At 36.4% G+C, this 23,658-nt stretch overlaps 1 protein-coding gene across 5 annotated transcripts in view; it reads right to left on the bottom strand.

Moving 5' to 3' along the window:
• Positions 1 to 23,658, bottom strand: part of LOC140870778 (ABC transporter C family member 2-like) — a 30,883-nt gene that overhangs the window by 5,612 nt on the left and 1,613 nt on the right. For 4 of the 5 annotated variants that reach the window (XM_073273173.1, XM_073273171.1, XM_073273175.1 and 1 more), the window contains 19 exons: positions 23,029 to 23,207; positions 22,817 to 22,856; positions 22,496 to 22,652; positions 22,076 to 22,190; positions 21,861 to 21,941; positions 21,717 to 21,741; positions 21,123 to 21,179; positions 20,879 to 20,944; positions 20,198 to 20,272; positions 19,299 to 19,406; positions 16,925 to 17,059; positions 7,656 to 7,762; positions 7,488 to 7,581; positions 6,871 to 7,038; positions 3,917 to 4,057; positions 2,958 to 3,158; positions 2,675 to 2,773; positions 2,419 to 2,571; positions 1,668 to 2,053 (listed from right to left, as the gene is read on the bottom strand). In XM_073273173.1, the coding sequence (XP_073129274.1) occupies positions 1,668 to 2,053; positions 2,419 to 2,571; positions 2,675 to 2,773; positions 2,958 to 3,158; positions 3,917 to 4,057; positions 6,871 to 7,038; positions 7,488 to 7,581; positions 7,656 to 7,762; positions 16,925 to 17,059; positions 19,299 to 19,406; positions 20,198 to 20,272; positions 20,879 to 20,944; positions 21,123 to 21,179; positions 21,717 to 21,741; positions 21,861 to 21,941; positions 22,076 to 22,190; positions 22,496 to 22,652; positions 22,817 to 22,856; positions 23,029 to 23,207 (2,387 nt within the window). The remainder of the gene's footprint in view (positions 1 to 1,667; positions 2,054 to 2,418; positions 2,572 to 2,674; positions 2,774 to 2,957; positions 3,159 to 3,916; positions 4,058 to 6,870; positions 7,039 to 7,487; positions 7,582 to 7,655; positions 7,763 to 16,924; positions 17,060 to 19,298; positions 19,407 to 20,197; positions 20,273 to 20,878; positions 20,945 to 21,122; positions 21,180 to 21,716; positions 21,742 to 21,860; positions 21,942 to 22,075; positions 22,191 to 22,495; positions 22,653 to 22,816; positions 22,857 to 23,028; positions 23,208 to 23,658) is intronic. The other variant, XM_073273176.1, reaches the window with a different exon arrangement.

Genomic DNA, 23,658 nt, shown 5'->3' with positions numbered 1-23,658 from the left:
CACATTCTGCCACTGATCTCAACTCAACTTCAGCGCTACTCCTTGATACCAATGACTGTTTTTACTTCTCCAAGTTACTAGGTTTCTCCAGACAAAAGAGTAATATCCGGTCGAGGATCTACTATCCTCTACTGATCCAGCCCAATCAGCATTAGTGAAAATCTTAACACCTCTCATATCAGTCCCATTAAAAAACAATCCTTTTCCTAGTGCCCCTTTCAGGTATCTGAGAAACAATAGACAACATCCATATGTTTTTGGAGGGAGCTACATGAATTGACTAACTCAACTAACTAAGAAAGCTATGTCTGGTCTAGCGAAGGAGAGAGAGAGAACAATTTCCACACCAAGCATTAATATTATAGTATCGCCGATGAGGCCATAGTCCATTGGCTAAGGTTGAGGCCCTGATACCCTTGGTCTCAGGTTCGATTCCCGCTGACTGCGGGTAACTTTTCTAATTTATTTACGTAGATTTATAAGTTTTTCTTTGTAGTTCTTTTACTTGAGATAAGAACGTCTCAAGTCCACGTCCGTCTGTGGTGCATGCAGATACTTTATATGGTTGTATTTTAGATCAAGATTGTATTTGTAATCTGAAAAAATATTGTATTTTATAAAAAAAAATCTGCAACCAAGCACTCCCATCTCTTTTAGGAGATATAACACGTATTTTATTTGAGAAACTGAAATTCAATTTTATTTCTTTCCACCTCTATCCCAAGAAAGTACCCAAGGTTTCCCAGATCTTTCATCTCAAATTCAACAGGAAGTTTGCTGCCTCATCTCATCGTGATCATCTCCTGCGAGAATTATATCGTCAACATAGACAATAAGAATAGTTTTTCCACATCCTTATGTTTACAAAACAGAGTGATCCGTATGATCTTGTACTGTCCAAGCCTTCGCACAGCATTAGCAAATCTATCAAATCAAGCTCGAGGAGACTGCTTCAATCCATGCAATGACTTTTTTCAGTCTGAAACCAACCCATTCTTCTTGATACAAGATCTCCATTCAAAAAGACAATCTTTACATCTAATTGATAAAGAAACCAATCCAAATTTACAGCCAAGGACAACACCACCCTGACAGAGTTGATTTTGGCAATTGTAGCAAGGTTTCTTCATAGCCAATGTCATAGGTTTTATTATATCCTTTTGCAATGATAAATGACGATTTACGTGTCTAAGTGTGTCATTTTCAGCCTATTGTTGCATATTAGTCCATTTTCAAGTTTATTTCATCATTTATGCATTATAGCCGCTAAGCGATGTCATTCTCTCCACATCAATTTTTTAGAAAATTTGTGAAATTTAAGCAACACCAAAAACTAAGCTTTTTCCTGCAGCTCAAAGGTGGGCACATGTGCTTGTCATTCCTGTTATAGACTCATATGGAGAGTTTGTGTTGGAGATACCATTGACTACATTTTAAGTGGTATAAGCAATCCCATAGATTTGATCGTGACAGGATGAATATATTAGTAAAACTTTCATTTATAACATTAAGCTAAATGGATATTAAGCTAGACTAATTCAGCAATCAGCACGGAGACAAAGACCAGTATCGAGGGCAAAAAGTACTTACGAGAAATTTTATCCAAATTATAGTATTAAATAACATTTTCAACTCAAGTTTACATAAAAAGAGTATGACTATAATACCTCATCATAACATGCCAGCTGACGACGCCAGTTTCTCGTTCTTCCTGCTTGATCAAGATTGATTTGCCTTCTTTCTTTTTGTTTGTGTGATTTTCATTTATAGAAACCTCGTTGTTCAAACCATTAGTATCAGGCTTGGGGACGTCACTATCAATTTTCCCATCAGCTTCCATCTCTTCAACAAATTCCTCCATTTTGCCTGCATTTTCCATCAGTTTTTGGAATAGAAAGCCATTGTTCGAGAGCTCCTCAAAAGTTCCTTCTTCTTTCACCACACCATCATGTACCAGAAGAATTCTATCTACTTGTGATAGAAAATGAAGCTGATTTGTTACTAGAACCCTAGTTTTTCCTCTTAATTCCCCTTTAATGCATTTTTCGAAAACCTACATATGCAACAAGGGCACAAAAGACAAAGGATGACAAGAATATAATTACATAAAGTTAAAATTTCATTAGCTGAAACATGACAACTAGGCTACTAGCTCCAGCATATATCAGAGATGTGAAGAGTAAACAACTGTATTCTTTCATGTGTTTTCTGAAGGAAACATTCTTCATTATTACATGGATTACTTGGCACATATATTCTCTTGAAAATACTGACGTAGTTATTTCCAATTTAAAAATGGAAACCTCGATGACAGCTTGAAAGTTGGCCGCAAAAGTATTAATACATGCAATTAAAACACTAGCTAAGCAACTATCTTACATTGAAGTCAGGAATTTGGAAGTGTTACAGGCAAATTACCTGTCTCCCAACATGAGCATCCAGCGCACTTAAAGGATCATCAAATATGTAAACATCAGCATTAGAGTATACAGCCCGGGCCATGGAAACTCTCTGTTTTTGCCCTCCACTGATGTTGACCCCACGTTCACCAATTTCAGTAAGATCACCACCCTGAAATAGAAATATATGTGGTTCCAATTACCATAGCAATCAGGAGTTACAAATCAAGATGATAAGTTTGTGAATCAGTAGATGACACTCTTAGCATCTTTACCGGCAATAGTTCAAGATCATGATGCAGGGAAGTCACGTCTATTGCCTTTTCATATCTTGCAGGTTCAAATGTTGAACCGAACAGTATGTTGTCACGTACCTATAGAATGGAAATATTCAGCTTATGGAGGAGTCGTTTATGCTTAAGAACATGTATTATCCTATAACTGAAATTTACAATCAGATTCCACTGATGCAACAATTATAGTTGCAGGGTCAACTAAAACCAAAGATTTACGGAAGGCTTCAATATTGGTAGACAAATAACATAATATTTAACTCACGGTTGCATTAAAGATCCATGAAACTTGAGGTACATAAGCAGCTTTTCCTCTAATGGAGACAGATGCATCTGCAACTGAAGGAATCTCTCCCAGCATTGCTGACACAAGCGATGTCTTTCCTTGCCCCGTACCACCGACAACTGCTACTAAGCTACCAATTGGTATATCTAAGTTGATATTTGACAGTGTTGGCCTTTCTGCCTGTCATATAATAATAGATAGTAATCTCAACACGGTTTCATAAAAAATATCACAAGTGAAACAGCAACTGGTTACACCACAGGGAAAGATATTTACTAGAACAATTGAAAAACGAAAAATTCATGGTTTCCTTGATATGATGAGTTAGACAAATTATGTACCAATTGTCGAAACCTTTTTGTATCAATGAACTAGTGTCACAAGTAGGTGTAAGCTATACCACTCGAACGCATTGCAAAATGTTCACTCCAAAGACGCACGTAACTGAATATATTGATAGTTTTGCTAATCTAAAAGTGAGAAATCGAATGTCATTTGAATGAAGAAACCATGGCGGTAAGTCAAAATAGGAGATGAAGACTTCTCTACAGTTCTCCACACAGAGAATAGTAGACGTATCCTCCTGAGTCCTGAGTGCTGCACATTACATCTAAACTTGCGCTTAAACAGAGATGGCCTGATAATTCAAAAGAAAATAAAAAGGGTATCTGTTTTTATTTGTATCTGCAGGGTACTTGGTAAGTTTTCCAATATTCATGGCTACATCTATCAGTCTTGCCAATAAATTCAAGTGAATCATTTCTTGAAGAGCCAACACCAACGGCCCAACAGAGATAAGGATTAATTGAAAAGCAGCAGCATCACGTACAGCAATAAGTTATCTTGGTTTTTAAATGACACCCACAGGTAGAGAATATTAGAAAAAAATGGGACGATAATTTTGATAGTTTCAGTTCAAAAGACTATAACTAATAAACCTTCTTCTCCCAAGAAAAGTATCCATTCTTGATCGAGATAGCTGGTAATCCTGGTTCAATGGGTGGGTTAGGCAGAAGAATTTGCTCTTCAGCCAGAAGAAGTTCCTCAAGACGTTTTAGCGAAACATTAGCATTCACAACCTGAAAATTTCCAACAACAAAAGGGTATAGAAGTATTGATGTACAGTTTCTATGCTGAAAAGGTAAGGAGAGAGAAAGAAAGCACAAAAGTGGCCATTAGTTTGTTTTCTCGTCTTAGATTAGTACTAGCTGTGGACCACTGGTTCACCTTTGTAATCAATCTTATATTATTTATATAATATCTTACGTTTCTTATCAAAAAAAAAAAAAAAAAGCACAAAAGTGGCCATTAGTCCGTGAGAATGATTTCATCAATCGAATTTTTAAATCACAAAACTTCGAAAGCTTTAAAAAAGCCTCTACAAATACCATTATTCTATAATATTGAAGTGAAGAGCAGACAAACAGCTCAAACTTCAAACTTTTTTTTTGATAAGAAACGTAAAATAATATATAATTAAAATAGGGTTGATCACGAAACTACATAATCATCAAAAATAGCAATTAAAACTGCAGATTACAAATATTTCCTATATTCCACAATAAAAGAGCAACCATGCACACTCCACTTACAGACAGATTCTGTGATTGAATAACAAAGAGATCAAAAGGTATAGATGCCGAAAGAAAAATAAAGCATTTGTGTGATTTTGTTTGGGAGTTTTAAATCTAATATAATAACATTTGTGTCAGTGACAATACATTGAGTAAAAAATAATGATTATATTGGAGATATGAAAAGGATAAATATATATATATATATATATATATATATATATATGGGGAATATAACTTAAAGTGAATGAGAGTTTTTGACTGTTATGAAGGAATGAAAATTCATCCTAGAGAGTCAACATTGCAAGGTTTAATTGCATTTTAGACTTCGTGTTTTTTAAATCGCTACTAGAGGGGGTAAATGTGCCTAAGTTTATAAAACATAGGGGTGATGGTGAAATACGTTTGATTTTTAAAAAATAAAGGATGTGTCAAAATCAGTTGATTACTCTGATCTTCCAATTGCTCTTTAGAGAAAGTGTTAGAACCTGCACAAAGCATCCTTTATCAGTTTATCCAACTTCGTGTCATATAAAAATCTATCTCACTCATATTGTGCCTTTGTTTCCAAAATATCGAGTGTGGCTATACCTAACAATATTCAGGAAGCTATGAAAGTTCTGGAGTGGAAGCAAGCTGTTCTCGAGGAAATCAGAGCTCTCGAAAAGAATGCTACATGGGAGTCAGTATGTCTACCTAAAGGGAAAACTACCGTTGGCTGCAAATGGGTGTTTACTGTAAAATATGACATTGATGGATCCTTGGAAAGATGTAAGGCCCGTTTAGTGGCTTAAGGATTCACCCAAACTTATGTAGTTGATTAATCGGAAACTTTTTCTCCTGTTGCAAAATTAAATACTATTCGAGTTTTACTCTCTGTAGCGGTCAATCTTGATTGGACATTGCACCAGTTGGATGTAAAGAATGCTTTCTTGAATGGAGACTTGGAAGAACAAGTATACATGGAACCTCCACCAGGGTTCACTATAAATTTTGGAGGCAGTGTATGCAAACTGAAAAAAAGCCTTATATGGTCTTAAACAATCTCCCAGAGCATGGTTTGAAAGGTTCACGACATTCGTTAAGAGACAGGGATATACTCAAGGACAAGCTGACCACACCCTGTTCATTAAACTTACGAAAGACAAACATCTATCTTCATTGTTTATATCGATGATATCATCCTCACAGGCGATGACATAGAAGAGATGAGTATGCTGAAGCAAAAATTGGCTAAGGAGTTTGAAGTTAAAGATTTAGGACAGCTGAGATACTTCATAGGAATGAGTAACAAGATCAAAAAAGGGAATAGTTACTTCCAAGCGAAAGTATGTATTGGATCTCTTAAAAGAAACCAGGATGAGTGGTTGGCTGACACCCCAATTGATACAAATATTAAGCTTGGAGAAGTGACGGATGGTACACCAGTCGATACAAGGAGATATCAAAGATTAGTTGGAAAACTAATTTATCTATCTCACACACATCCAGATATTGTTTTTGTTGTAAGTATGGTCAGTCAGTTTATGCACTCTCCCTATGAGGAACATTTGGATGCAGTATATCAAATCCTTCGTTATCTAAAAAGTTCTCCAGGGAAAGGACTTTGGTTCAAAAAATGTGAAGAAAGAGGAATTGAAGCATATACCGATGCCGATTGGACATGATCTGTTACAGACAGAAGATCAACATCAGAATACTGTACCTTTACATGGGTAATCTTGTCACTTGGAGAAGCAAAAAACAAAATGTGGTTGCAAGAAGTAGTGCTGAGACTGAATTTAGAGCAATGGCTCAAAGAATATGTGAAACTATCTGGCTGAAAAGAGTTTTAGAAGATATTAAAATACCATTGAATTTACCAATAAAGTTATATTGTGACAAGTCAGCTATCAGCATTGCTCATAATCCATTTTTACATGACAGAATGAAACACATAAAGATAGACAAGCACTTCATAAAAGTGAAGAGGAAGAAGGAACAATTTGTATTCCTTTTGTACCGAGTATGGAACGAACTGCAGACATCCTTACGAAAGGCTTGTTAAGAATTCTACGCCTAAATACAAGGGATTGATTCTGCTAAATCTCATTATGTTTAGGATTTTATTTTTTTTTCCTTCTTTTCTTGATTATGTAATCTTTCCTTTTATGCATTATTTTCATCTCTTTAAATTACATTTCGTTGTATACATTCAAAAATAATAAAAAGAAGAGAAGTTTTCTCTCTTTTCTTTCGAAAAGGTTTTAATAAGCAAAGCAGAAGTTTTCTCTCTTGTTCTCTCTTTGTTTACAATATCCGAACTGTTTTTATGGTACCTGGGTTATCATATTGGGAAGCATGAACAATGGGAACCGTAGCACTGCAAACAATGAAAGAGATGTAAAAGCCCTTGCCGGTGTCAGATCTCCTCCAAGTAAAGTAAATGCCCCAAATGAAACAATGATCACCACAACAGGAATGCTATTTAGCATGAAACTGTTCAACTGCAAGTTCACCAACAAAAACAATATACCACAAATCCAAAATCAGGATTAAGGAAGGGAAGAGAAATCAGCAAGAGAGGAAAGAAAGAAGAACTGAGCGAGATGTAAGGATATACAGTTGCAATAGGCTCGATGAATAAAGAAAGTCAAACAACCAACCCAATTTATCTCTAATAATTCACAAAGACAAGACACACATACAATCTGCAACCAATAGCTTTGCCCATAGTCGTTTTTATTTGCAAAGTTGGCATTCAGGGCAAGCCGACTTTTGGTGGCATCCGACAATTGCAATCCAGTTTAAATACAAACTCAGTCGACTCGCATTTGCTAAAATTATCTCAACAAAACAACACAGGGCAATGGCTTCAAACTACATGTGCCGAAAATTTAAATGCATTCATCATGGTTAACAGTAATAAAGATAGCTTCTTAGAGGAAGATCATACAGCTCCCAGCAGCTGAGCTTTTCGGTACCATGACAACTCCTCGTTCCGGACACTTAGGACATTCGCCTGGAAACTATTCTCCCAAGCATAGCATCTGAATCCAGTATGGCGTGAATTAAATACATAATGTAACATGGATTATGAAATCATTCAGTATATGAAACTTACTTAACAATGTCCATAGCAGCCAAAATTTCATTCATGAGTCCAATTCTCTTGTCCGTGCGTTGCAATCCTTCTTTTGTGAATTTTTGCATCTTGCTTATCATAACTGTCTGTTCAGATATGTCAATCATCATGTAAGAATCTGATGCAAGACAAATAGTACGGGATATTGACTTTAACTTTCACATAAAGTATTATTATGACAGTTGAAATCTTTTTGACACTTTGAGATCTCCAGAACCAGAGCACATCCACTGAGGAAGAAAATTCCAAAGATTCTCACATTGAACTTCAACACACGAACCACAATTTTGAGATATAACTTTTATGGTTTCCTCACTGGAGTGGACGGGCATGTGTTAGACCAAATAGGTATTGTTGAAATATTGTCTTACATCGGTAGGATAGAATTCCTGGGAGCCCTTAATATAGACAAGGACAACCCTCATCCTTTTGAGGTGAGTTAGGTCAAAGTCTCATTTTTAATATGGTATCAAAGCCCAGGCCCTCCGTGTGTGTTGGACCGCCCATAATTGGGCTGTCTATAGTTAGGCCACCCGTTAATATCTCCACGCTCCAGATGTTCATTCCTAGGCGTGTGGGTGGTGTGTTGAAATATTGTCCCACATCGGTAGGATAGAGTTCCTGGGAGCCCTTAATATAGACAAGGACAACCCTCACCTCTTAGAGCTAGCTTTTGAGGTGAGTTAGGTCCAACTCATTTCTGACATAGTATCAGAGCCCAGGCCCTCCGTGTGTGTTAGACCGCCCATAATTGGGCTGCCTATAGTTAGGCCACCCGTTAATATTGTTAGAGTAGATGCCCTGCAAGCCAAATGTTGGTCAGGAATTTTATTGACTCAAGTGTAATAACAATCTTTATTTTAATATAATTAATCTTTTATTTTGCATTTTCTTTATCTGTATACCCATGCAAGTTGCATAGATAAAGACCTTGAATATACTATAGTAAGATATGAGGTTGTACATTTGATGGCAATCATGAAACACATATTATTAATTACTGTATATTCTAAATCAAGTTTCTAGTCGATTGAGCCGTCCAAAATAAGGATAAGGATCGCTCGAGCTCGAGACTAGAATCTGTGATGATGTGTACCACGTTTCATTGGTATGGACATAGAGATGTTCAATCATACAGATTGGTGCTCATACGATGAGTTCACTGAACTACCCTCCCTCGGTCTTCCCAAGTGGTTATCATTCATTGAGTGGTATCAGAGACAGGTTCTCTATATCGTATGGTTTATTTCATGTTTAGTATTTTAATTTCTAACCGCATAAAAAAATTCATAAAATCGCAAAATCATATTATTATTATTTTTAAAGTTTAAATATATATATATAGATATATATATGTATGCGATACATATATATATGGATATATGATATTTATATATATATATGTATGCGATACACATATATGAATATATCATTAATATATATATGTTTAAATATATATATATATACGATATATATATATATTAATAATGATAATAATAAATATGTGGGACATATATGTTTATTATCGTTATCAATAATAAATATGTGGGACATATATGTTTAAATATATATATATATACGATATATATATATATATATAAATATATATATTGATAATGATAATAATAAATATGGTGGGCCATACTTCACCTTCCCATATTTATTGATATCCGAATGGTTCGGGTAGTCAAAATATCGGAATGCCAAAAGGTTTTGGACCCAATGCGATTTTAAAATTATAAATATTTTCTTATGAAATAAATAATTGGAATGTGATTCTAATTATTTATAGTAAAAGTGTTTTAGACGAAAATCAATTATTACTGAATTAATTAGAAATTAAATAAAGGAGTTTATTTAATTTGTTAATTCATTGAATAATTGTGGCGGTTAGTGATAAAATTACAAGATACATGAAATTGATGAATTATATAATATGTGATATTATATGCATGAAAGATGATCGAGAGCCATGACCAATGTGCTAGGTGTATGTTAGGATATTTTTCATGTCTCAACTTGTATAATTTTATTTGATAAAATTAAAGTGAGTCTGGTTTATGGCTCGTTCCCACCCCTTGATATGTATCCCTTATGTGCTATGGCTATTCAAATGTAAATATATGTAATAGTGGGAGATCAAGATTGGAAGATGGTGGACCCGATGATCAAGATGACGACATGTAAAATATTGGAAGCTTATGTAATAAGTTGCATTTGCATCCCTGCATTTACCTAGGATTTGGACTTTGATCCATATTCGGCTCGCATGGATCAAATAGTATTGGCAATCGATCATCCTTATTTAATTGTCATATTATGACATATGCGATATATAGTAATATGCATGTATGTATATTATTCGATAATATAGTTGCATGAATCCGGCAAACATACAAACTCATGGCACGTGATTTTAAATAAAATGATGAGACAATTTCAAAATTAAAATCCCTCATTTTGAATATGATTCAAAATTTATATCAAGCCATAAAAGTAAAAATTAAAAGAGTTTAATTTATTCTTGTCTTCCATCAACGGTGGTTGCATGATGAACGCTACCCGCGGTCAGTGTCTGGCTCATATTATTGGGGAGACCTGGACGCCGGAAAGCTGTGACTTCTACAGAAATAGGTGATGTGAATTGGGTGGAACTCCCATGACTTCGGCTAATATTATTGAGGGAACTCATGGCGACCGTCCACTACGATTCAACATTGATGGGTCGGCTTGACACTCGAAGATAAACGACGTCATATTATTGGGTACTTATCAAGAGTGAGACGAAACACGTAGAGGTTGCATGGGGATGCAATTGGGCTCTACCTTTTAGAAATTATGATTGGCTGATATTATTTGGGATCATAGTTGTCTAGATTGGACTCTACGTGCTCACTAAGGAAATACGATTTCCCGTTTTCATCAGAGGGTGGTGAAAATGTCAAAATAGTGGGAGGACATTTATAAAATTAAAGTCCAAATTTTATATCTTATAATTATTTTAAAATAATTAGTAACGATTATTTGTTTTCAATTTCAGTATGTTTAAGATGTCGACACGCAATCCACTTTCTGCTATTCTCGAACAAAACAAGCTAACCGGACCTAATTATCAAGACTGGCTAAGAAATCTAAAGATTGTTCTAAACTCTGAGAGGATTGCGCATGTACTTGAAAAAAAGCCACCGAAGGAAGCAGCTCCTAACATCAGTGAGACTGAGTTAGCCAAGCTTGAGAAATGGTGGGACCATGATCTCCAAGATAAGAGCTACATCCTGGCTTCTATGTCGAATGAACTGCAAAGGCGGTTCGAGGATGCTGCGAATGCTGCTGACATTCACTTTCATCTGAAAGAGTTATATGGTGTTCACACTCGATCAGAAAGACACGCAACTGTGAAAGAACTCATGACTACACGCTTGCGAGAAGGGGCTTCGGTCCATGAGCATGGTGTTAGGATGATTGGGTTAGTTGAGAAATTAGTGGGACTCGATGTGGTTATGCCTCATGAGCTCTCGACTGATATTCTCTTGTTGTCTTTACCTTCCTCGTTCGATGGATTTGTGGTTAATTTTAATATGAACAAGATAGAGGTCACCCTTGAAGAGTTGGTCAATATGCTTGTTAATTATGAGGCCACAATCAAGAAAGAAAAGCTTGTTCTGCTTTTGGCCCTCGTCGTCTGGGACGAAAAAGGGAGCCTAAAACAAGGGAAAGAAGCGTTCTGCCCCTACAGTTAAGAACAAGTCTAATAAGAAGTCATACAAGAAACCTGCTCAAGGGCCCAAATAAATCAGAACAAGTCTGTCTCCACTGCAACAAGCCTGGACATTGGAGGCGTAATTGCACTGAATATCTTGCCCAGAAGCGTTCTGGCCATGGTATGTTTTATATTGAAATTAATATCTCAATGAATTCTTCTTCTTGGGTATTGGATACCGGATGTGGTTCTCATCTATGCAATGATTTGCAGATGATGACAAGAAGCAAGAAACTTAGAGAAGGTGAGACCTTTCTAAGACTTGGAAATGGAGCAAGAGTTGCTGCCAAGGCCAAAAGAGATATTATTTTAATATTAAACAATGATTTTAAGTTGTTTTTTAGAGATGTTTTGTATGTTCCTGATTTGGTTAAAAACATTATTTCCATTTCTATGCTTGATAGAGATGGTTATTCTTGTGTTTTTGCAAAAGGTGTTTGCAATATATATAAGAATGAATGTTTGATTGGAACTGGTGAATTACAAAACGATCTCTATAACCTAAAATTAAAAGATATTTCATTAAACAATGTCCAAACAGTAACAACAACAAACAAAAGAAAACAAGATAGTCAAAACCCTTCACATATGTGGCACGCTAGACTAGGTCATATTTCTGAAAGAAGGATGCACAAGCTAGTGGGAGAGGGCATGTTCGACATGTCAGATATAAACTCTCTACCTACTTGTGAATCTTGTCTGAAAGAAAAAATGACCAAGACTCCCTTTAATGGGAATGTAGAACGTGCACATGGTCTTTTGGATGTGATCCACACAGACGTATGTGGCCCGCTAAATGTTAGCACTAAATATGGGCAGTCATACTTGATTACCTTTACTGATGATTTTTCGAGGTATGGGTATGTGTATTTGATGAAATACAAGTCTGAAGCGTTTGAAAAGTTCAAAGAATTCAGATCTGAAGTAGAGAAACAATTGGGTAAAAGTATTAAAACACTCCGATCTGATCGAGGTGGAGAATACTTGAGTACTGAATTTTTGGACTATCTTAAAGAGAATGAGATTCTCTCACAGTGGACTCCACCAGGAATGCCACAATTGAATGGTGTTTCTGAACGTCGAAATCGAACTTTGATGGACATGGTTCGATCTATGATGGGATTCACTAAATTGCCTAGATCGTTTTGGGGCTTTGCGCTTGAAACTGCGGCAATGTTGTTGAATAATGTCCATACAAAGGCAGTGGATAAAACACCATATGAGATATGGATGGGAAAGGTTCCCAAATATTCTTATCTGAGAATATGGGGATGTCCTGCTTACGTGAAGCAGACAGTGGGAAACAAATTGGATAGTAGATCCATTTTGTGCTACTCCGTGGGATATCCAAAGAACTCTGTTGGATATTATTTCTATCATCCAAAAAAAGTAAATGTGTTTGTTTCTAGAAATGCCACCTTCTTAGAGAAGGAGTTTCTATTAGATAGAAAAGACAAAATGATAGAACTCGAGGAAATTCGAGATACACCACTGTAGAAGTTGAACCCAATCTCCAACAGCCAGTAGTTGAATCACGCATACCTAGAAGGTCTGAAAGAATAATCAGACCGCCTGCAAGATATACGCTTCTTCACGAACAAGGCCATGATGAGCCTAGTGATGGATGTGATCCATGAAACTTCAAAGAAGCAATATCTGATGCTGAATCATCTAAATGGCTTGAAGCTATGCAGTCCGAAATGGACTCCATGTATTCGAACCAAGTATGGACTTTAGTAGATCCACCTAAGGGAATTGTTCCCATAGGATGCAAATGGATTTACAAGAGAAAACTTGGGGCGGATGGGAAGGTATTGACCTTCAAAGCAAGACTAGTGGCAAAATGTTATACTCAAAGACAAGGAGTTGACTATGAGAAAACCTTTTCACCAGTCGCTATGTTCAAGTCAATTAGAATATTGCTGGTCATAGCTGCATGGTATGACTATGAAATATGGCAGATGGATGTGAAAACAGCATTCCTCAATGGAGACATTAAAGAAGAAATCTATATGTCTCAACCCGAGGGTTTCACATCAGTGGGAAGTGAGCATAAGGTATGCAAACTTCAGAGATCGATCTACGGTCTCAAGCGGGCATCTAGGAGTTGGAACCTTAGATTTGATAACACTATCAAAGAGTTTGGTTTTGTTAAAAATCTCGAGGAACCATGTGTGTACAAGAAAGTTAGTGGAAATGCAGTGACATTCCTAGTACTTTACGTTGATGATATTCTTCTCATTGGGAATGATATAGGATTATTGCAATCAACTAAAGTATGGTTAGCAAGTAAATTCTCCATGAAAGACATGGGTGAAGCATCTTATGTATTGGGAATACAAATCTATAGAGATAGATCAAAGAAGATGATGGGGCTCACCCAAGTCACGTATATTGATACCATACTTAAAAGATTCTCTATGAAAGAGTCCAAGAGAGTATACTTAACAATGTGTCATGGTGACATGGTGTTACTTTATCTAAATCAATGTGCCCTAAGACTGATGAAAAGATAGAGATGATGACACGTGTTCCCTATGCATCAGCAATTGGTAGTATCATGTATGGTATGATATCAACGCGTCCTGATGTAGCAAATGCTCTGAGTGTTGCAAGCAGATATCAGGCTAACCCTGGTCCATTGCATTGGAAAGCCGTGAAAGATATTCTTAAGTACTTGAGAAGGACTAAGAATTTGTTCATGGTTTATGGGGGTGGAGAATTAAAATTGGAAGGCTATACTGATTCTAGCTTCCAATGTGACGTGGATGATTCGAAATCGACTTCTGGTTTTGTATTAATGCTTAATGGTGCTGCTGTTTCTTGAAAGAGTTCCAAGCAAGACACAGTTGCGAATTCCACCACTGAGGCCGAATACATAGCAGCATCTGCTGCAGCCAAAGAGGCAGTTTGGATGAGGAATTTTGTCCAAGAGTTGGGCATTATTCCAAATGGAGTTGATCCAGTCCCGGTGTACTGTGACAACACTGGTGCCATTGCTCAGGCAAAGGAACCAAGGTCTCATCAGCGATCCAAACACATACTGAGAAAATTCCACATCATTCGGGAGATTGTGGGAAGAGGAGACATATCAATCGAGAGAGTTGCCTCTACAGATAATGTTGTTAGATCCACTAACAAAGCCCTTGCCAGGACCATTGTTTGAGAAGCATCGCGAAACAATGGGATTAAAACTAATGAGTAGTTGGCTTTAGGGCAAGTGGGAGATTGTTAGAGTAGATGCCCTGTAAGCCAAATGTTGGTCAGAGATTTTATTGACTCAAGTATAATAACAATCTTTATTTTAATATAATTAATCTTTTATTTTGCATTTTCTTTATCTGTATACCCATGCAAGTTGCATAGATAAAGACCTTGAATATACTATAGTAAGATATGAGGTTGTACATGTGATGGCAATCATGAAACACATATTATTAATTACTGTATATTCTAAATCAAGTTTCTAGTCGATTGAGCCGTCCAAAATAAGGATAAGGATCGCTCGAGCTCGAGACTAGAATCTGTGATGATGTGTACCACGTTTCATTGGTATGGACATAAAGATGTTCAATCATACAAATTGGTGCTCATACGATGAGTTCACTGAACTACCCTCCCTCGGACTTCCCAAGTGGTTATCATTCATCGAGTGGATAAGTCCGTGGTTATGGTTGTACACCATTAGTCCTTACGACCCGGGACAACACTGAGGCTCTACATGCTAGGACTTTACTTTGACTCGTTCACCGACTCCATGAGGGTCATCAGGTGGCGAGGTTGGGTATAGTTGCGACACATGTAGGAGCCAATGCATTGTAGTCGAGGATTCACCGCTCACCTACGGGTGTGGATATCCTATGTGATCAAGTGAGATAATAGTGAATGGAATCTCTGGCCAGAGTGTAAGATGAGTAGTAGAGTAAAATGTTTACCAAGTTACACATGCGATGCCACTATGTATTCTCAAAGACATCACATCGTTATCGAAATTCACATGCAACCCTCGATGAACCAATGGTTGCAGTTTCGATCGGGATATATGAGATGAAGGGACTGTACTGTACGTTAACCATAATCGATTGGTTCTTGCAGGCACTATCAGTGATACATAGGGAATCATGGGGCGGTGCTACTTAACGCTCTTACCATGATTCGATGAGTTAAATCAGAAATGAGTTCTGACATTTTATGATCAAGGAGTTGATGCATAGAATGAGGCTAATAAGGGTAAGTCTGGACCCACAGCTAGCTGTATCCCTGAACCATTGAGGGTTACACAAGTACTGGTTTCCCTGTTCCCGTTGAGATAATAAATTCAAAGAGTTGAACTTATGATAAACAAATTTGACTGGATCGATAGATAAGCTTTATAAATTGTTTATAAAGGCTTATAGAAATTTTGAGAGCAAAATTAATTAAAAGGGTTTAATTAATTTTTTCGAGTTGGACTCGAATTTAAGGACTCACTCAATATATATAAATGCATATATATAGATATATATATATATACGATATATATATATATGGATATATATAATATAAATATATATTTATGGATGTGGGACCTTATGTTTATAATAATATATTATATTATTATAATTATTTAAAAAAAAAAAAAGAAATTAATGAGTTGTCGGGAGACAACTCATTAAATACATTGCAATTGTGAATTGCAATTGGCAATTATTGATTGATTCAATTTCCTTCGGCTTCCTCTCCGCTCTCTCTGTTTTCGCTCTGGTTACTTAGAATTGATACGATCAATTCTTAAGTTCGATTTCAACGCAAAATTTCTTCTTCTTTTAAGTGCGATTTAGATGAGGAACAGGAAATCCGGTCGTGGACCTGATTTGAAGAAAGGAGAAAAAAAATCCAGTTGATTGTTCGTAGAGATATACAACAAGAGCTATTTTCGATTTTTCGAAATAGTTGTTGGAGCCATAAAAGATTGATTGGTATAAATCTCTTTACACCCTACGTACATTTATTTAAACCATACGAATGTCCAAGAAAATTTTGAATGTCAAAATTAAATTTAAATTTCCGCTGCATTTTGGGCACGATAGAGATCCGAGATCCAACAAATATCTTCACGCTCCAGATGTTCATTCCTGGGCGTGTGGGGGGTTTATTGAAATATTGTCCCACATCGGTAGGATAGAGTTCCTGGGAGCCCTTAATATAGACAAGGACAACCCTCACCTCTTGAGCTAGCTTTTGAGGTGAGTTAGGTCCAAGTCTCATTTCTAATAGGTATTCCATGGAATAAGCAGCCACATTAAATTTTCTATGCACAAATAATTTCACTATCCTCGGTGGGATATCACATGCCTAATTTTCTGTAGTGCTTTAAATTAGAGAAAAATGAGCCAAGAAAATATAGGTATCATTTAAAGTGAGAGATATTGTATTCTAACAATCAGAAGACTCAGAAATCCCAGCAGAAAACAGATAAGCACAATTAGAGATGCTAAGTATTGCATACTTGTATTGGGAACAGTAGAGCAAGTATCAGTGAACCAAGAAGTGAAGCAACACCAAGCTGCTGGTAAAGAAGAACCAGTGCAAGTATGATTCGGAAAGGAGCTGACCATAAAGTGTGAAGGGATTGGCATATTTGCTGTAAAATGAAATAAAATGTATAGTAAATCAACTGACAAATTATCATAGCTGAATTTACTTTAAATATTTGTTCACACGTGGTTGCTTACTGCATACTTTTTCAGTTATCTGATAAATATATACAGATTAGCCTCTTAAACAAAACAACTCTAAGTAATCAAACATCACGATTGGCATTTGTGAATCAATTGAAATAAAAAAAAAATGCGATTACAACCAGAATGAAATGATATGGAAGTAAAGGAAAAGGTATCCTCATCTATAATTCGCAGCTTGTCTCAGGATCACCCCATCTAGATCGAAAATCACTTCTGGACAAAGTGCCAGAAATTTAGAAACAATATTTTGAGCAATATTATCAAACCCAGTTTTACCACCTGCATGGCAATGAGGCATATTCCTCGAGAATAGTAGAATGAAAGAATATGTTCCATAATTTCATCTTTTTTTATAGGAAACTATAATATTATTAATGATATAAAAATTAGAATACATTCAGTGAAAGAGTGGTCCACAAAAACAAACTAGAATCAAACTCAAATATAACCTGCTAACATTCTAATTCAAAACTAAACTCCAGTCCAAGTCTGAGATCGTAAAAGATTGGAAATTTGAACACTTATGTATCCAAATGGATACTCTTAACTTTAGTTCTCCCAAAGGTTCTTCTATATCTTCAAAAATTCTTCTGTTTCTTTCAAGCCACACCGACCAACACACACCGTGCACCAAAACTATCCAAAAAACTTTCACTTTCTTTCCCAAAAGACCTCCTAAATCTGCAATATATAGTTCAATTGTGGAATACGGAGTCACCCAAGATAGCCCCAATCCCTTCAGCACTAGATACCACAAAGAACTAGTATATGGAAAATGCAGAAGTAAATGATCCTGATTCTCTCCCCCTTGTTTACACAGCACACACAAATTATGGCTCAACATATAACTTGGGAACCTCTTTTGAATCATTTCGCAAGTCGGTAATCTTCCCATCACAGTTGTCCAAGAGAACACCTGAACTTTCGACGGAATAGGAGCTCTCCAGATTTGACCGAAAAGAGAAACCCGAGGAAACAAAGAATTTGCAAAGAAAGAACCGAAGAAAGACTTAACTGAAAATAGACCAGATTTATCCCACACCCATTTCCTAACATCCACGACTCCCTCGACTATGTTTACCCTTCTCAAAATTTCCAGCAAAGTGGTAAGATGGCCCAACTCGTCCTCTCTCATATCGCGACGGAAATGCAAGTTCCAAGATAAAAAGTTAGAAGAAGAGTACGAATCTCGACTAAGAAAATGAGAATAAGTCCTTGAAATGAATTTCCATGGATTTCTAAATGTATTGTTCCTAGCCAACCCCATATCCCAACCATTATCTTGTACTCCGTATTTACTCGCAATGATCCTCTTCCATAGTGTCTCCCCCTCACTCGAAAAGCGCCACCACCATTTTCCAAGCAAAGCCTTGTTCCTAAGGCAAAGATTTCTTATTCCCAAACCCCCTCTATATTTCGGTCTACACACATTAGCCCAGGCTACCATGTGACAGTGAGTCTCTCCATCTGGTCCATCCCACACGAAATCCCTCATAATCTTCTCCATGGAATCCACAAGTCCGCATGGGATCTCGAAAAGTGATAAATAATACAACGGAAGGGCGTTCATGACCGCCGAGATCAACGTGGGTTTGCCTCCTCTCAATAAGAAAGCTTTCTTCCAACTAGCTAACTTTTTAATCAACTTAAACATCACAGGTTCCCAAAATGAAACCCTAAGTGGGTTCCCTCCAAGCGGCATCCCAGCATAAAGAACAATAAAATTTCCTTGTGTAGTCCATAGTAATAAATAAAATGCCATGGCACAGCACAGTCGCTGAGTCGTCAGGGGAAGGTGTATGGATCTCCCACTTCACTCTATTGAAATTACTCTGGGACTCTCTTTAATAACTATTTTGTCACCTTATTCTTACCACAAAAGTTTAATTTACATCTTGTCAATAGATTTGGTGCATATACACATGTATAGTTAACTAAACTCTAATGGTGGCGTCGGACGGCCTCTTGGTGCCTAGTGAATGAAATACAGTGATACTATCTTAAGAATTATATCACACTTTGTAATCATACATGGGAACCGATTATGCAACAACAAAAAATTTACTATGGTTCTTGAGCATAGATCAACAATAGACGGAAAAAAAGAAATAGAAATAGAAATAGAAATAGAAAACATACCTGAAGAGCTTCAGAATCTGTCGTCATCAAATTTGTAATTTTACCAGATGGAAACTTTTTGCGGCTCTCATGCGTCAGCCTTAGTGATTTGCGGAACACTGCAGCAACCTACAAAACATTATCCAGTTTTCTGAGAACCTTCTAGAATTTTCAGGTAAGCCTGAACACGGTTCCAAAACCAATGGTTCTGGTTCCAGTGAAAGGTGAAACCGGAACCGAACCACTTGGATATGGTTCCGGTTCCGGTTTCTGGTGGTTCGGGTTCCGGTTTAAACCGATTTGAAAAAATTCGTTTAAATTTTGAAGGAAAAAGTAAAATTAACAAATATGTAGAACTGTGGAACAAATTGTTCAACAATTATACTATAAAACAATATAACTAATTGGTTTTTATTTAAAAAGAAATAAATCTAAGAGTTTAGATTTAATTTATATAGATAAAATGATTTAATTGCATAGTTTAATGAGTTTACTTACACAGCAAATTTTAAAATTTTTGTAATTTACAGTTCCACTTCATTATTTTTAGGAACCGAACTGAAAAAACGGTTCCGGTTCTTTAGAGACGGTTCCGGGGAACCGTGGTCAGGTCTAGTTTTTAAGAGCGCAAGGCATATAAAACTTCCAATTTATATCTATGTGACATTGCATGATATTTCACATTTCCACACCCTATACTCCCTGACAAAACTCCACAAATGTACCAGGAAAATTTTAATACTAAACAGAGGTTAGCTGACTTTGAGAATACAATGTACACAAGAAAGCAACAACAAACTGTCTTAAATACAAGTAAAACAGTTCCTCAAGCCAATCAACAATTATCATCCTCCAAAACAAGAACCCTAATAAAGCCATATCAATTAGAGGGATCATGGTCAATTAAAAAACATGCTAACCAGAGTTGATCTGAGTCGATATCCGACACGCATAACATTTTGAAAATACTGAGCTTCACATAATACCCCAAATACCTGAAGAAACAAAATTGGAGTCGCGTAAAATAATTATGTAAATCTTTCAACAACAAATGGATAAAACACCTCAATTCAAACCCGATATCCATTATTAGAAAATCCTGCGGATAACCTTACGAAAACTATAAACTGTTCTTTCTTATTTTTGCAGAGATATAACATGTTACTACAAAGCTTAAAGACATTTACACTGTAGGAGAGTATAAAATATAAATCAGTATTCTTCGGCAGAAATTCACAAATGCAATAGGTTTACTACCCGAATACTCGGGCAAATGGAAACATCTGTCAAGCTAGTGAAAGCAGAATGTTGGATCTCTATTCCTTTCCTTTTCTAACAATAATAATTTCATAATTCACATGTATGATTACTTGCATATACCACAGACCACAGCAAAGCTATAAAAACCCAACAATACAGGAACCTGAAACAGGACTCAGACTCTTAACAAATGTCGTTCGCTAATAGATATGTATCACTTGAGCACTATTTCTCCAAGCAAACAGCAAATGACTTCGAATATCATGACTTCAGATGGCTAAAACATCTGTAGTTATTATGCCATTATATAATAAAATGAGGAGAAAGGGTGTTTTACATACCACTCCAACAAAAATTGAGAACGCATAGACGTAACCAATCCAAGCTGGATCCCCTTGTTGCATCGACTGTTTATGTCACCAATAACACGAATAAGAAAAGCGAGGGAAAGGGACATATATAAGAAATGGGGTGGCAAGGGAAGGGAACCCACTAAAAAAAAAAACACATGGATGTGGGTATGTTTAAGAAAACTAATACACAAAACCTGTAAAAAAACAAGGAATCTACAAGAATACAACTCACCAGTAAGAGTCGGTTCAATATAAGGGGGCCAATAAATTGTGACAGGTCATTCCCTATCTACAAATTGAAAAAGATAATTATAACCATGTTATGACTAAAGAATTTCAATAAATGTGCTAAGTTTTATGAACCTAATGTAAAAACATAATATCTGCTGAAAAAATGACCTCAAAGTTCTGGATGAGTGGATGTCCGTAATAGATTGAACTATATGAAATGAAGCTTTATAAATGCAAGATTATAAATTAGTTTAAAGGAAAAAACCAAGGTTCTTCCCCATAGTAAAATAAAAGTTTGAAAGACCATTTCCTGTTCAAACATCTCGGTCCAAATAGCCAATAAAGAGTCCTGAGAAAGTCGCAAAACAATTTATTGTGCCCTTCAACTACTGCAAGGCTGAACCCACAATTTTTCCTTCCCACAGTTATTGCTGATAGTAAAGTATGGTCGTGTTTCCAAAAAGAAAAAAGTATGGTCATGGTCATGAACGTATCCCATTATTTTTTTAACACTAAATAGGCATAACATTTCCATCAACAAAGAAAATGATAAGAAATAAAAATAAAACAAGAGCAACCAGAATCAGTTAACTACCTTCCAGAAGCCTCCCCACCAAAACCTGAGAATTAAATGCACATATGTTGGTGAAACATTTTAAAAAATCAGAAAGATGCGTGATAATGAGTGTTAGACTGGCTCAAATGATATAAGCCAAAAGGTAATGTGTTCCATGATTACCTTCCTCCAAGGCCACGATTTAAAGCTCTTAAAAGCCAAGGTTTAGGTCTCTGAAGCTCCACAGCCCAAGATCTCTGGAACCTAAAAGATATATGTCCAAAGGATTATGTTTTGCCCCATAAATTTCTTTCAAGGAAAGTAGATGAGAAACAAATGAATTCTGCCATAATTTGTTTTCTGTACACATGTAAAGGAAGAAGTATATGTGCACATACAAGTTATTGAGTGTTTCTGTTTTATCCCATGTATCAAGTTTCCAGACATCCTTCTCTGTGAGAGGCCTTTTATAGCCCAACTGCATGATTGGATTCATCCACTCGAATGTAATTTCTAAGAAACAGGTCATTAGTCAATAATAGTTGAGGAAAGGCGTTCAATAAAACAGCATAGAGTAACACTTCTAGGTTGATAATATTTATTAATATTCAAAAATAAAGTAGAGGCACATATAGGGACATCAGAAAATGCACGCACGCGCACGCGCGCACACACACACACACACACATGTGTGTGTGTGTGTGTGTGTGTGTGTGTGTGTGAGAGAGAGAGAGAGAGAGAGACATCAGAAAAATATCAAAACACATCATGAAGGCAGTGACAGCAAGAAATAAAGTGTGCAACTAATAATTACGTACTAGAAAATATGTTGGCGCGCCTCTCCGGACAAATTTGCTCCTCTTCCGGAAGTTCTTCATAGACAGTATTGTCCACATATTCAATTTGTACGGGAAAATATCCAAGATATGGATTCAAATCAGGGATATAAACAAATAAGAGCACACCAAACAAAACCTGCAAGGCCACCAAAGAATAGAGAGAAGTTGGTACTGCTCCGCAGAACACAAGCACTTAAAAATATCTTCGCAATCTCAGCTTTGGTCATTATTGTAAACCATAAGGGAAGTGAGTTTTAAGACTTTGAGGATAAGAAAAGGTATAAGACTAAGTAAACGTACCTTGACAACAACTCCACTGATATACAAACACAAAACGGACCTACAAAGAGAGGAGAGAAGGAATAAAACAGCATATTTAACTTAACTAGGTAAAAGTGCATGCAGCTATGGAAGAAAACCATGACACAAAAGTACAGTATGCAATTCAGTTTATTTAAGGCATCCAGAATTCGACTTGTGTTTAAGTGCAAAATTATATAGGGAAACCTAACCAATCATAAAAATCCTTCACACTAAGAGCCAGATTCAGCATGACAGCATCCCCCACCAGAGCATATATAACACCACATCTAACAGACCAACGGGATTCGCGGATGTAAACCTTTGTTTCTAGTCCAAGCATCACGAGCATAGAGCACCATACCACAGCCTCAATCATCAGCGAAACCATCTTGAAGAAATTTAAACTCCATCAGTGGAACTCGAGTATGAGTATATAAATCATCTTTCTTATATCATTATGTAAACACAAATAAAGAAGTGAAGACCCTCAAACCACAGTAAATTTAATTTTGGATATGGTACCACGAAGCCCCAATATCTTCAACCAATTTTATGTGAAACCAATAACAGTTGTGTACAGACACTTACATTGCATCTGCGCTGATTCAAGGGGATTGCAGATTGAGGACCAACGAAATTTACAAAAAATATCACATGAAATATTAAATCCTAAGACCCCTCATCATGTTAGATATGGCATCATACAGCATGGAAAATGTACATATTCACCATAACCACAATAATAATGCATTGTTTACCAAATATAATTTTTTAATGAAGACTGAAACAGAACTGCTATATCCATTTTTATTCGAATAACTCATAAAATTTCCCAGAAC

This window comes from Henckelia pumila, unplaced genomic scaffold (assembly GCF_033568475.1).
Source record: "Henckelia pumila isolate YLH828 unplaced genomic scaffold, ASM3356847v2 CTG_254, whole genome shotgun sequence".
NCBI lineage: Eukaryota > Viridiplantae > Streptophyta > Magnoliopsida > Lamiales > Gesneriaceae > Henckelia > Henckelia pumila.
This window is presented reverse-complemented; position numbering and strand designations above follow the sequence as displayed.